At 42.1% G+C, this 12927-nt stretch overlaps 1 protein-coding gene across 1 annotated transcript in view; it reads left to right on the plus strand.

Annotated features, from left to right (window-relative positions):
• LOC128844159 (NAD(P) transhydrogenase, mitochondrial-like) overlaps positions 1-6781 on the plus strand; it is a 73070-nt gene extending 66289 nt beyond the window's left edge. The window contains exons 20-22 of the mRNA XM_054041615.1: positions 460-578; positions 3861-3976; positions 6398-6781. Coding sequence (XP_053897590.1) covers positions 460-578; positions 3861-3976; positions 6398-6550 — 388 coding nt within the window. The 3' untranslated portion in view covers positions 6551-6781. The remainder of the gene's footprint in view (positions 1-459; positions 579-3860; positions 3977-6397) is intronic.
• Positions 6782-12927: the final 6146 nt, after the last annotated feature.

Here is a 12927-nt window from a genome sequence, read left to right on the forward strand (position 1 = left end):
AAAATGGAATGAATCCTTAGCCACATATCTGTTTAAAGTGTTATTTCATTTGTCCTAGGCTCTAATCCCATTCTTGTGTGGTATATACACACACTGCAGATGACACAGTCTTCATGAGTGATTTAGATTCTGGGGTATGGCTTAAGTGTTAAATGAAATCACCAAATAACATGCCATGACTACATAGTTAATTTTTAACCTTTCCGATGTGAAAGGAGTTCTGTAAGTGTTTCAATTTTCCCTTTCTGGTACTGATTACAGACAGATACATTAATTGCTCTTGTCCAGTTTCAAGTAGCAGTTTCATGACCAGTATTTTATAGCTCTCTCTCTGCATCTGGTTCAGGTATATGAAGTACTGGAACTGGACTGCTTCCACATGTGTAGGATTGCTGACATTTATCAGTCGGCATTTATTAGTTCAGCATGACTTGGTTTCTTTGCTTTCTTGGTTTCCAGGTTTGGTATCCATCCTGTAGCAGGCCGTATGCCAGGACAACTGAATGTACTATTGGCAGAAGCCGGTGTACCTTATGATGTTGTATTGGAAATGGATGAGATAAATGAAGATTTCCCAGGTAAGGGATGAAAGATGATGGCTTAGATTCAAACCATTCTAAATATTTTAACTTTATTTTCTGCTTTTAGTTAGGCCAAATGACAATAATTTTATTCCCAGGCAGTATTTTGGTAGGTAGAAGGGTTGACAGTAATGCTTTTTAAAGACCAGAATCAAGACTAGATAAGACTAAAGGTTTGTCTGACTCATATAAAAGCCAAGCTATGTCTGACATTACTTAATAGATAATCATAATAGCCACTAGGGTTTTGCTGTAGAGTGAGCAAAATATATGACTTCTTTCATCAAATATGTGTCTGTATTGTGTCAGTGATAAGGGTATCAGGAAAGGCAACCATGTGATATTCTGAATATTGGACAAACAGATGTATGGTGGGAGTTTAAAGTCAGTCTCTCTGATCCCAATTCAGTCAATGGGAGTTGTAGCAGTGACTTTTATGGGAGAAGAGTTATGGCAAAAATGAGTCCTTTTGAAAATCCACCCTCATGTCAGATTTCTGTATCAAGTCCCCGCCCCCTTTTTGCCCTTGCTGTTTGTGGTTTTATGAGGGTATTTGGGTATTTTTATGTTTTGATTCTATTTGATACCATAGTGATTATGAAAGATCATCACTCAGAGTGCCTGGGAAGAGACTGCTTATATATAGGATCATTTGTATTATTTAATAGTGGCATAGTATTAATTTGTATCACTACTACCATGATTGTGAGTGGAGTATGAGTGAGCACGCGCTGCTCTGCAAGCAGGGGCGGCTCCAAGCACCAGCGCACCAAGCACGTGCCTGGGGCGGTAAGCCGCGGGGGGGCGGCCTGCCAGTTGCTGTGAGGGCGGCAGTCAGGTTGCCTTCGGCAGCATGCTTGCGGGAGGTTCGCTGGTCCCGCGGTTTCGGCAGCAATTCGGTGGCGGGTATGCCAAAGGCGCGGGACCGGTGGACCTCCCGCAGGCGCGCCGCCGAAGGCTGCCTCACTGCCGTGCTTGGGGTGGCAAAATACATAGAGCACCCTCTCTGCAAGATGCAATTTTGTTGTAGGACACTCGTGGTTTTCTAATATCTGGTAGAATCGTCTTTTGGGTTCGCTGACATTTGGGGTGGGGAGGTGGAAATTACTGCCCTTTACATATGCCAGGTCCCCTAAATCCCAGGGGAGGGAAGATTCACCAGGAGGGAGGGCTGCTGCCAGTTTTGGTGCCACTTCCCTTCTTCTTCAGCATGGCTCCCGGAAGCAGCAGCATGTTCTCCCCGGCTCCTATGCGTAGGGGCAGCCGGAGGGTTCCGTGCACTGCCCCCGCCCCAAGAGCCAGCTTCACAGCTCCCATTGGCTGGGAACCATGGCGCATGGGAGTTGCAGGGGTGGCACCTGCAGACAGGACAGCACGCAGAACTGCCTGGCCGCGTTTCTGTGTAGGAGCCAGAGGGGGGACATGCTGCTGCTTCCATGAGCAGGTTGAAGTAAGCGCTGCCTGGAACTTGCACCCCTGACCCCCTCCCATGCCCCAACCCCCTGCCACAGCCCTGATCCCCCTCCCACCCTCCAAACTCCTTGGTCCCAGCCCGAAGAACCCTCCTGTACCCCCAGCCCCACTCCAGAGCCTGAACCACTGGCCGGAGCCCTCACCCCCCCCTTGCACTCCAACCTCCTGCCCCAGCCCTGATCCCCCTTCTGCCCTCTGAACCCCTCAGTCCCAGCCCAGAGCACCCTCCTGTACCCCAAAGCCCTCATCCCCAGCCCCATCCCAGAGCCCACACCCCCAGTCGGAGCTCTCAACTGTCTTCCCCAGCCTGATCTCTCTCCCACCCTCTGAACCCCTCAGTCCCAGCCCAGAGCACCGTCCTACACCCCAAACCCCTCAGCCCCACCGCAGATCCTTCACCCCCAGTCAGAACCATCACACCTCCCCTCTGCACTCCAACCCTCTTCCCCAGCCCGGAGCGCCCTCCTGCATCCTAAATCCCTCATCCCCAGCCCCACCCCAGAGCCCCCCTCCCACCTCCCAACCCCTTGAGGCAGCCTCGTGAAAATGAGTGAGTGACAGAGGAAGGGGGGGGGGATGTAGTGAGCGGGGGTAGGGCCTCAGAGAAAGGGCGGGGCAAGGGGCAGAGCAAGGGTGTTCGGTTTTGTGCGAGTATACAGTTGGCAACTCTAGCATGGATATGTAAACCAGGAAAGATGCAGGAAGCTCCTCCCCTTGCATACACAGGGGACAGGCAGACTGAGTACAAATGCCCACTCTCTCTGATGGCAAGTGGCTTGGAAGTGTGACTGAGCACAGTTAGCATCCATTTATGCCCAGTGAGCTGCACTGTGCAGAGAGCATGCTCCACCCCTTAAAGCCCTGAGCACACAACTTCAGCATCCCCCACACGCATTCTACTTGCTTCATCAATATTAGAAGATAAGAGGAGATCCCACTGCCAGCTACTCAAAGTAGTTTTTGATGCTCTGACATCACCATCAGGTAATGTTTTATGGCTGTGCAATGGATCACAGGGTTGGACACACTGGTACCTCTGTGTGTGTGTTTAAAAGAAAGCGAACTGACGTCACTTCCATGAATTAGCAGCTTATCCCTGTCAAACTGCTGCTCCAGCAATGCTTCAAGGTAAAACAACTCCAGGCAGTTTAGAAAAAAGCTGTGACAGGAGGCAATAGTGGAGTTATACATGGAGAGATGAAAGGAAGGGAAAGAATATTTTCAAAATTAGATCCTTACATTGTACAGAAATGAATAGATGGAGCTACAATGCCATCTTGGAATTCTGGTGGTCACATAAATCACTTGACCTGCAACAGGAATAATCCCCTAATTTCAACCTCTTCATGCCCTGATAACAACAATAAAAAAACCCTAGATGCAAAAAGAATAGGTGTCATAAAAATAATTGTAATATCCGATAGTCTATGCCACAATTGATTGATCTTGAAATGTGACAACTGCCGCTGTTGGCCTTCTTGGCAACAAGGGCACAATGCTGACTCATATCCAGTTTCTCATCCAGTGTAATCCCCAGGTCCTTTTCTGCAGAACTGCTGCTTAGCCAGTCGGTCCCCAGCCTGTAGCAGTGCATGGTTATAATCGTTTTCATTAGCCCATGTATCTGCCAAGATTCAGTTCTGGGTTTGACACAAATGGATGGGCCTAACTTATTTTCATTTAGAATAAACAGTGAACTATCAACATTTAATGCATGTTTGATTTGTGTGTTTTGGTGTCGCTGTGATAAAGGAAAGGCAGCTGCAAGTTCTAAAACATTTGTAACATATTTCTATTCTGTCTCAGAAACGGACTTGGCTCTGGTCATTGGTGCAAATGACACAGTAAACTCTGCAGCACAGGAAGATCCCAATTCTATTATTGCTGGCATGCCTGTACTGGAGGTCTGGAAAGCTAAGCAGGTACTTAAAAACAATCAAAGTTGACTGAAGTCTGCACAGTGTATGTTTATGGAATGTATCTCTGTCTCTCAGGAGAAATGCTGACTTGCACTAAAGACAAAGAAAGATAGGTTTTTTTTCTGAATACACATGCAAGGAGTATTCATGTAGGTGCATCTGTCTAACAGTATACGGCAGATACACAAGACGGGCCCAACTCTGCAGACAATTTGGATATGGAATTCCCAGTCATTTCAACAGGAGGGTCCACATGATGAGCCCTACAGGGTTAAGCTTACAGTGAAATGCTTAATTTGACAAGAGATGCTCTGTCCTGCTCTCATTGATGCCAATGGGAGTTTTGTCATTGACTTTAAAAAGAGCAGGATTGGCTCCTGGATTATATAGCATTTAAAAGGCATTTCTTCTTTAATGGATTTTGCTTTTAAAATTTAGAATGAGCCAAAATACACTTCATTAGTGTTCCAAATCTTCTTCCAAAGAGCTGTGTTTCAGTGTATTCCCCCAAAAGCTAAAAATCTATTGTTGAATAAATTACTCACAAATTTTTATATTATTTGACCAGATCTAGGTATAAGGGACTGCAGAACTTTGACTTAGTGTATCAGAAGCTTGTGTACATTTGCAAACCCATAGCTTTTCGCTTTCAATTTTCCTCTCACTGGTCTGCTGTATTCACAGACAATGGTGTTGGGTATGTACTTTATATCCACTGTATCTCTGTTCACAGTGAACTGTGTGGGGTTTCAGCAAATTCTGTATGGGAGGGAATTTCAGATCTAAAGGTAAAATTCAGAGCAGGTAAAAATGGCAGCACATATCTGATGGACACATCCACAAAGGAAAAGAACCAGTTTTGAAATTCTACTTTTAATTCATTGCCTTAAATATAACCCATTCAATGTATAAGACAGGTTAACTAACTCATTTTAATTCAAACTTCATGTTCTCAAAAGTTCTATGGCTATTTAAAGCCATAAAACTGGTACAAGTATAGACATTAGCATGTAACACAATTTAAGATTATATAAAAACTGGGTGATAGGGTGTATGGTGAAGATGACGACGGCACTAAATGACAGGCATACAGATGTTAGAATTAAAAGCAACCTCTTAAAACACAGCAAAATGTGGACAAGTATATGGGGAAAATTGAGATCTCCATGTTAGTCAGCACATGCCAAGCTTGTTTTGTTATGTTTCAGTTAGACAATATTTCAGCAGGTTGTGTTCTCACACAGTAAAGATTTAGTTCTGATCTCAGATTGGAATGTTAGAACATTTACAAGGTACTTGATATTGTTTGTATGCAGGTAACATTAAGATGCAGTAAATAATTGCATGAAACAAGCGATTTTTAATTGTTGAAATATGCACCTAAGAAGCAAAATGTTAGTAACATCTCTGGATATGAAAGCATCATTTTGATAGGTTTAATGAGATAAATTATAGAAAATATATGTTTGACTTTACTCTGTATGTCTCACATTCAGAGTAGTACACACCACGTATCTGGCAACAGATTTTGGCCCTTACCCAGAAAATTAACAGTGTTTCGGGTATCACATTACATCATATCCAACATGGATTATTGTTTAATGAAATACTATTGCAGTCAAACTGGCTTGTGTTGTGATCATATTAGATCTCAGAAGCAAAGTTGGTCTGGTCAGAACCTGGATAATTTAAGGGGGCAAAACCCAGCTGCTGTGGAAAAGGTGATTCAGTTTAGCACTTTTCCCAGTCTGTTGAATCCAATGCCTAGTGTCAGGGAGCACTGTCATGCTGGAAGTACTGCTTGAGATTTTGCACATCTGATTAGGGAATTTCATGGCTAAATCCTTTCGTCCCCTTTGTGAATCTCAACCAGTGTTCTTTGGCAGTTACATGAAACGGAGTCATTAAAAGACCCAATGGCAGTTAGCATAAATTAGGCAAAGTAACGTGTCTTGGTCAAATGCTGATTTGGGTAGTTACATTTTGCCTGCCTAATTTCCTCTTGCACTTTCAATTGTATTGAATGCTCTTAATTTGCTTTTCTTAACTGTCCTTTAGTATTTCCATGTGCTGCTAAACAGCCACTGCCTTCCAGGTGGCTGCAGAGCTGGAGGAGATTCTTGCTCAGTTCTCTATCAGTTTAAACCACAGTACAATCTTTCAGGATGAAAGGTGGCACATAAATGTGAGGTCTGAGAATAGTTAGATATGGGCATGCAAAAGTCAATATAAAATGTATGCCAATATCGCTGGGATGCAATTTTGTTTGAGCCAATGCATTTAATACATGCCAAGATTTGAGATTTTATAATATATGTAACATGTTATTTTAAAAACTATTACTTTAACTACATCCTCCATGAGAACATACTGAAAGTTTTTATTTCATTTAATTCTTTCATGCTGCTATTTTTCCCCCGCCAGGTCATCGTCATGAAGCGTACACTGGGAGTTGGGTATGCTGCAGTTGACAATCCCATTTTTTACAAACCTAACACTGCAATGCTGCTTGGGGATGCAAAGAAAACATGTGATGCTTTACAAGGCAAGATTAGGGAAATGTATTATACTCATTAACACTGATATTCAGAATTGTAAAAGGGTACTAGATATAATTTATATATTTCAGTAAATAGTTTGGAGGCGTATCCAGCACCTTATTTATATGCAACCATTTCAAAAATAAAAGAGCATCCAAACATAACAAATTAGCTCTTAGACTGATTGGTGATTTATGTGCCTTAGTACACACAAATGTAAGTCCCTGTATTTAATAATAATAATAATAAAAACACTTTGCTCCCGTGGTGTTGCAGATTAATTATTTCTCTAATCTTGCAGCCTCAGATACAGCACTTTGGTTTTCTCTCTGTCTTCTCTTTATGCTCAATGAGACAGAAATGATCACAGAAAAGCTTTGGTTTATCCTCCTACTAATGAATAGATCCTTGGTGCAAAACAATGCTTTGTAATAGTATCAATGTGAACCTCAGTATAGCACCAGGAAGATTTACATATTTGCTTTATTTTTTAAATGACATTATTGTGTAGAGGACGTATCTACTGCTCCTTTACACCTCTGGGTAAGAACCAGGATGAGTACTGCATATAGCATCGCAGGCTGAGCTGCACTTCACACAGAGTAATCTGCCATTGCTTGTGGGTATGTGGGGCAAGGGCTCCTGGAGTTAGCAGTGTAGCCTCCCATGCCTGCTACTCCACTCTACAGTTCATCCATAGCTCTTTCTTGGGTCATTCCATTCCTGTATGTGCAGATCCTGAGGATTCTTACTTTGCCCACTCTCACTGCCATCTTCCATGCTGGGCTATTACAAAGACCACCTCAGTGATGTATAGGAGGTGCTGAGATACCCTACCCAACTATTCTGCTGGCAGACTCTCCCACTTACATGGATGCCTAAATAAGTCAGAGGGACTTAAATCTTCTGAATCCGGGCGAGCTTCATCCATACTCTATTTATTCTAAAAATGATTCCAGAACTAACTGGAATAAAGGAAGCCCAGACACCCACGCTAATAGCAGCAGCAGCACAAAGCAGCATTCATGCTATTGACATGGCAACCAAACAACAGATTTCTAGGAAAAGTGAATTAACAGCTCTCGATGCAGGTAAGATCATTGAGATCAAGGCAAGCATGGATGCGTGATTATACCGTTGGACATACAGTGTGTATGGCAGACAGATTTAGATGGGCTCCAAAATGTGCATAAGATGCATATTGATTTTCCTAGGAAATATCTATCAAACCTACATGCTGCCAGGTGCTATTCTGTAAAGTAAAAAAGCAGATGAACTGGAAATTTATATCAGAAGACTCTTGACAGAACTATTTATGTGAGTATCCCAACACAAAAATGCTTTTCTTTATGTGCTTCTCTAAACTGGTGACAACAGGGCCGGCTCCAGCCACCAGCCTGGCAAGCAGGTGCTTGGGGTGGCCACTCTGGAGAGGGGCGGCACGTCCAGCTATTCGGCGGCAATTCGGCGGACGGTCCCTCACTCCCGCTCGGAGCGAAGGACCTCCCGCCGAATTGCCGCCGCAGATCGTGATCGCGGCTTTTTTTTTTTTTTTGGCTACTTGGGGCGGCCAAAACCCTGGAGCCGGCCCTGGGTGACAAAGCCTATTCTAGAACTGATTCAAAGTTTTAGTGCTAATTTTTAAAGCCTTATGTGTGCTGAATCTGGCTAGCTTAGAGAGCACCACTCTCTTCAATAGCCACCTGGGTGTGAGCAGCAGGATGCTATGACTCATCCCAGAATGAAACTTTTGGTGGCTGGGCATTCTCAGTCACAGTCCTCGGACTGTGAAATTCCTTCCTGCCAAAGAGCAGGGTGAGGACGAAGGCTCAGGAGATCCATAAAGTAGTAGATAACTATTTTATAAGTGGGGAAACTGAGGCACAGAGTCAGATAGCATCAGTGATAGAGCTGGTACTAGAACCCAGCTAAATTGGTGGGACACTTTCTGTTCTGTCCACTATGCTATGGGGCCTCTCCGGGCACTCCATAGCGGCAGTTGTAAGCTGACGTGTTCATAATAAAATTATGGTTGGGATAAGCTAATTATAGTGGGCAGGTAGCAACACTATTGTTAAGTTTGAATCAGGATTTCCATTTTAAAACAGTCTACAAAATGCCTGTGTTTTCAGTTAGAGGATCAGATCCAAATGCTGATTGTATTTTATGAACTACTTGAATTGTCTATGGCAGTTTATGGTGAAAAAAATGTTAGTTATGTGGGTTTTTTTTAAAGAACGTACCATGTGACTAATTTTTCTTTAGATTCCTTTTTTAAAATGCTCTAGAACGGTTTGAGATATGAAAGTAAATATATCATTCTTTGCAATGAGTAGACTGGATGAATGGTTGTTAAAAATTGCAATCCACTTTATATAAATAATTTTTGAAGATTAAAACATGACTTTCTGAATGTCAATGTTGATACAATGTTATCAATCAAAGGCAACATTGTTATTAATGACAAAGGAGCATAGAAGTTACATTAAACAATGTCACTGAAGACAAACAATAATAATAATAATTTAGGATTATGTCAACACATTGTCAGAGACTGTCACACACAGCCTTAATAGTGACCTCATACTCTCTTGTAACAGCAGAACACCACATCTCACGGTCACATAGGCTATTCAGTGGGAAAGTTGCTATGCTTTAATATTGCTAAGATCACCATTAAGATTCTTTGTCACAAAACAAATTGGGTAAATTTAGGGCTGGTATTGCTTTTTGGTATGTGCTGACATTTAAGTCAGTGCCTCGAAGTATATTTACGGCATTGTAGGTGATATGAAGATGGCAAGGAATGGTTTGTTCTTTACTCCTTAGTTCTGTGCTTTCAAAGATCTGGGTGGGGTGTGTCTTGAGGTAACCTTGCCTTTCATTAAACAACTATTTTGTGTGTTAACATACTTAGTTTAGATACGAACTAATTATGATTAAGGCTCAGTATGTCCCGGAGGTTGCAGAAGTAATGGAATCCATGATTTCCAGGGACCTCAGTGACATTGGTGCCTCAAAGCAGCCCAGCCATGGGACCTCCCCCAGCCCTGCAGGGTGGCAGGGGATCTCTGGCAGCTCTCCAGCTCCCATGGGGGAATCCCCCAGAATGCCCTAGTTGCTGCCGGCGGGGGATCCCCCAGAGAACCCCCATCTCCCACAGGTGGCAGGTGATGCCCCAGAGCTCCCCACCTGCCAGCGGCAGAGGACCTCACAGATCCCAGCCTGGGTCAGGGGTCCCTCCCAGCCAATGGGCAGGGGTGGGAGCCGCACCTCCCTGCTGCTGCATGCAGGGGGGCAGGGTGCTGGACCGCCTCCCTCCCTGTTTCATTGGGGCTGTTTTTAGTAAAAGTCAGGGACAGGTTGCGGCTTCCATGAATTTTTATTCGTTGCCCGTGACCTGTCCCTGACTTTTACTAAAAATATCCATAACAAAATTGTAGCCTTAATTATGATTGCTAAATGTTTTTAATGTGCTCAAACAAAAACTACAGTATGAAGTGGATTTTGGGAAGACAGTTTGATCAGAACCACACACTACATTGCCCATGGTACTGTAGGGGCATGTGAAACAGTTAGAGTACTAATAAGACTTTATAATAAGGACTCAAAAAGCTAAATAGGATCTGAAACAGGTGGTAGACAAAAGTTTTGGAACAGATAAGTAAACAAATGTTTGGGGGAGAGGGCAAGAGTTTGCCACATCCCTCTCTTTTTGACCCCATAGGTCATCTCCCATTTGCTGACCATATCTTTTTTTAAAAAAAATATATATATATATATTTATCACTAGTTCTTTCAGCAGCTGAAGAGAAATGAAAGAAAAAAACTTGAGAAAACAGAAATCTGGAGCAAGAACCAAAGAGTTTGAAGAGAATATACTTTCCCTTAGAAGGGAAATGGAGCTAAAGAAAGGAGTCCTTGCATCTGTTAAAGCAGAGATGGCAAAGGCCTGTGCTCACTGGAACACACAAAAGCAAGAAGAAATCCTCTGACTACAGGAACTACAGTGCAATCTTAGATGGTTACAGAAATAAAATTAAAGAGGTGTTTGCAACAGCCAAGGAAGATTTTATGAAGCAGAAAAATGAATTACTTATTCAGAAAGAGGCACAACTAAATGAGAACTGGCAGCTAGGGAAACTAAGAGACTCTGGGAGGAAATTCACCAATCCGAGGAAGAGATTCTGATTGAACTTGAGTTCCTGTTAGGAGAAGAAATCCATGACGAATTAGTCAAGAGCACAAATAATAAGCACACTTGGCAGTACAAATGGTCGAGTAGTGCCTTCAATTAAACTACCAATACAAGGAAAAGCTAAAGGCTCCCTTACAGAAGGCTTAATAAATAAGTGGAAAAAAGAGGATTACAGGTATAGCTGTGGTGACATTTTAAATATTTAAGCCAGATAAATTCGAATTAGAAATAAGCACATTTTTAAGAGTGTGATTAGCCATTGGAACAAACTCCCAAGGGAAGTGGTGGATTCTCCACCTCTTGATGCCTTGATATCAAGACTGGAGACCTTTCTGGAAGAGATACTTTAGTTAAACTCAAGTTATTGGGCTCAACACAGAGGTAATTGGGTGAAATTCTATGAACTGTGTTACCCAGGTGGTTAGACTAGCTGATCAAATGGTCCCTTCTAGCATTCAAATCTAAAAATAAAATGATGAATGCACATCTTCAACCTGAGACTGGTGACTCCTGTACTTCTCTCCAGGAAAAGGAATAGCTTTTCACAACTTTCTACAGCCACATTCAGGAGTGGATCTAGTGCCCCTATTAACCAAACATGGAAGAGAACCCACTTTCCTCTCCACTTCGGGCAAATAAATAAATAAATAAATAAAAATCTTTTTTAGGACACAGGCAAAAGCAGGATTCCAGCACTGCAGATGAATGGACCAGACTACAGGTAAGATGGCTCTTTGCACTTTTATCACCACAGTTGTACTTGCTACTCATGGCAAACTCTCTATTCCCTTCAGATACCAGAGGTGCCTCAACTTAAGGCGGTCAGATGGCCTTGTGTTCAGAAAACTGGGATGCATCTCCTTTTACTTCTGTATCTGGAAACCTTTTAGGATGCTGCTAGACCAAGTTTAAGCCTGGCTTTTCCCCTCACTCCAGATAGGGGCCATTCCAGTTTTAAGAAATAGGTCCAGAATTAGCCCTTAACTAATTAGCCCTTAGCCCCTGACCCTTATTTTAGTTAACAGCACGGTCAGTGCTGCTAACTCCACTTGAAAGGATTAAATACTTGTTATCTTTCATTTGGCAATGCAAAGCTCTTTTGGTTGGAAGCTGGAAAATCTATTGGAGACCATGATACTTTTTCAGTGGGTTGAGGAGCCTCTTTTTTTGCCAGTCTCCAACTTAAATAATGGATTTAAATCTTTTTTGGAGAAAGCCAAGTTTCAGCCAGAACAGGTCTGAAACAGTGGTTACACTAACCTTCTGCATGGCCCCACACCAGGTTATCAGAGCAATGCCAATAGACCTTAAATAATGTGGACCCTAGATGTGTCCCATATTTGTAAGAGTGATTTCTGTTGGTTTAAGAATTAGTGTAGCCTTATAGCAAAGTTAATTTTGAAAAAAAAAATCTGAACCCAATTTTCTGGAGAGTCAATGTTCCAGATTTTAAATATTGCCTGTACATTGATTTCATCTGACAACTAAAAATTAATTTACTTTTGGAATAGCTTCTTAACTCCCATTGTTTAAAATAAAGTGAGGTACCCAAAGTTACATTTGGAAAATGTTTTTAACCTTATGAAAGTATTTTCCAAAAGTAACGAAGACCAGCTTATATAAGCTTTTATCTGACCTCTACTGTTTAAATAAAAAAACATGTTTTCAGGGAAATGTCTTGGAAGAAAAAAACAGATTTTCTCCTCTGTTTGATTCTTGTAAAACATTAGGTCACTGAGTTCACTTTTTGTATGTGTTTAAAATGGGTGAAAGTTTTTTCTTCTCAAACTATTATACACTGTTTAAAAAGCGTTTCTTTGACTTTCATAAAGTTAAAGCAATCTTTGTTTTAGAAACACAAGTACGGATGAAAATGTCAAAAAGACCATCAAAATTCATACCAGAGGAAATAGCATTAATCATTGTGAAAAGCCAAATAACCTCTCTCAATAACAATAAAAACAAATGACTAAGAAATCTGTTGTTCCAATAGCTGAGAGATGACTTGCTGTAAGAGAAATACACACAAACTTGCTTTTCACTTTAGCAGCTGCACCATCACATTTGAAATGCTGTTTATCATTCTGACGTTGACTCCGTGCCTCTTATGAACAGTCTTATTTTAATTCATGCATACTAACTAAATCTTTCTACTCCTAGGGCCAAATGGTCAGTCCTGGCCTTCACTTTTGTGTACGTATACAGAGTGATTTCCA

This window comes from Malaclemys terrapin, chromosome 10, assembly GCF_027887155.1.
Source record: "Malaclemys terrapin pileata isolate rMalTer1 chromosome 10, rMalTer1.hap1, whole genome shotgun sequence".
Classification (NCBI taxonomy): domain Eukaryota; kingdom Metazoa; phylum Chordata; order Testudines; family Emydidae; genus Malaclemys; species Malaclemys terrapin.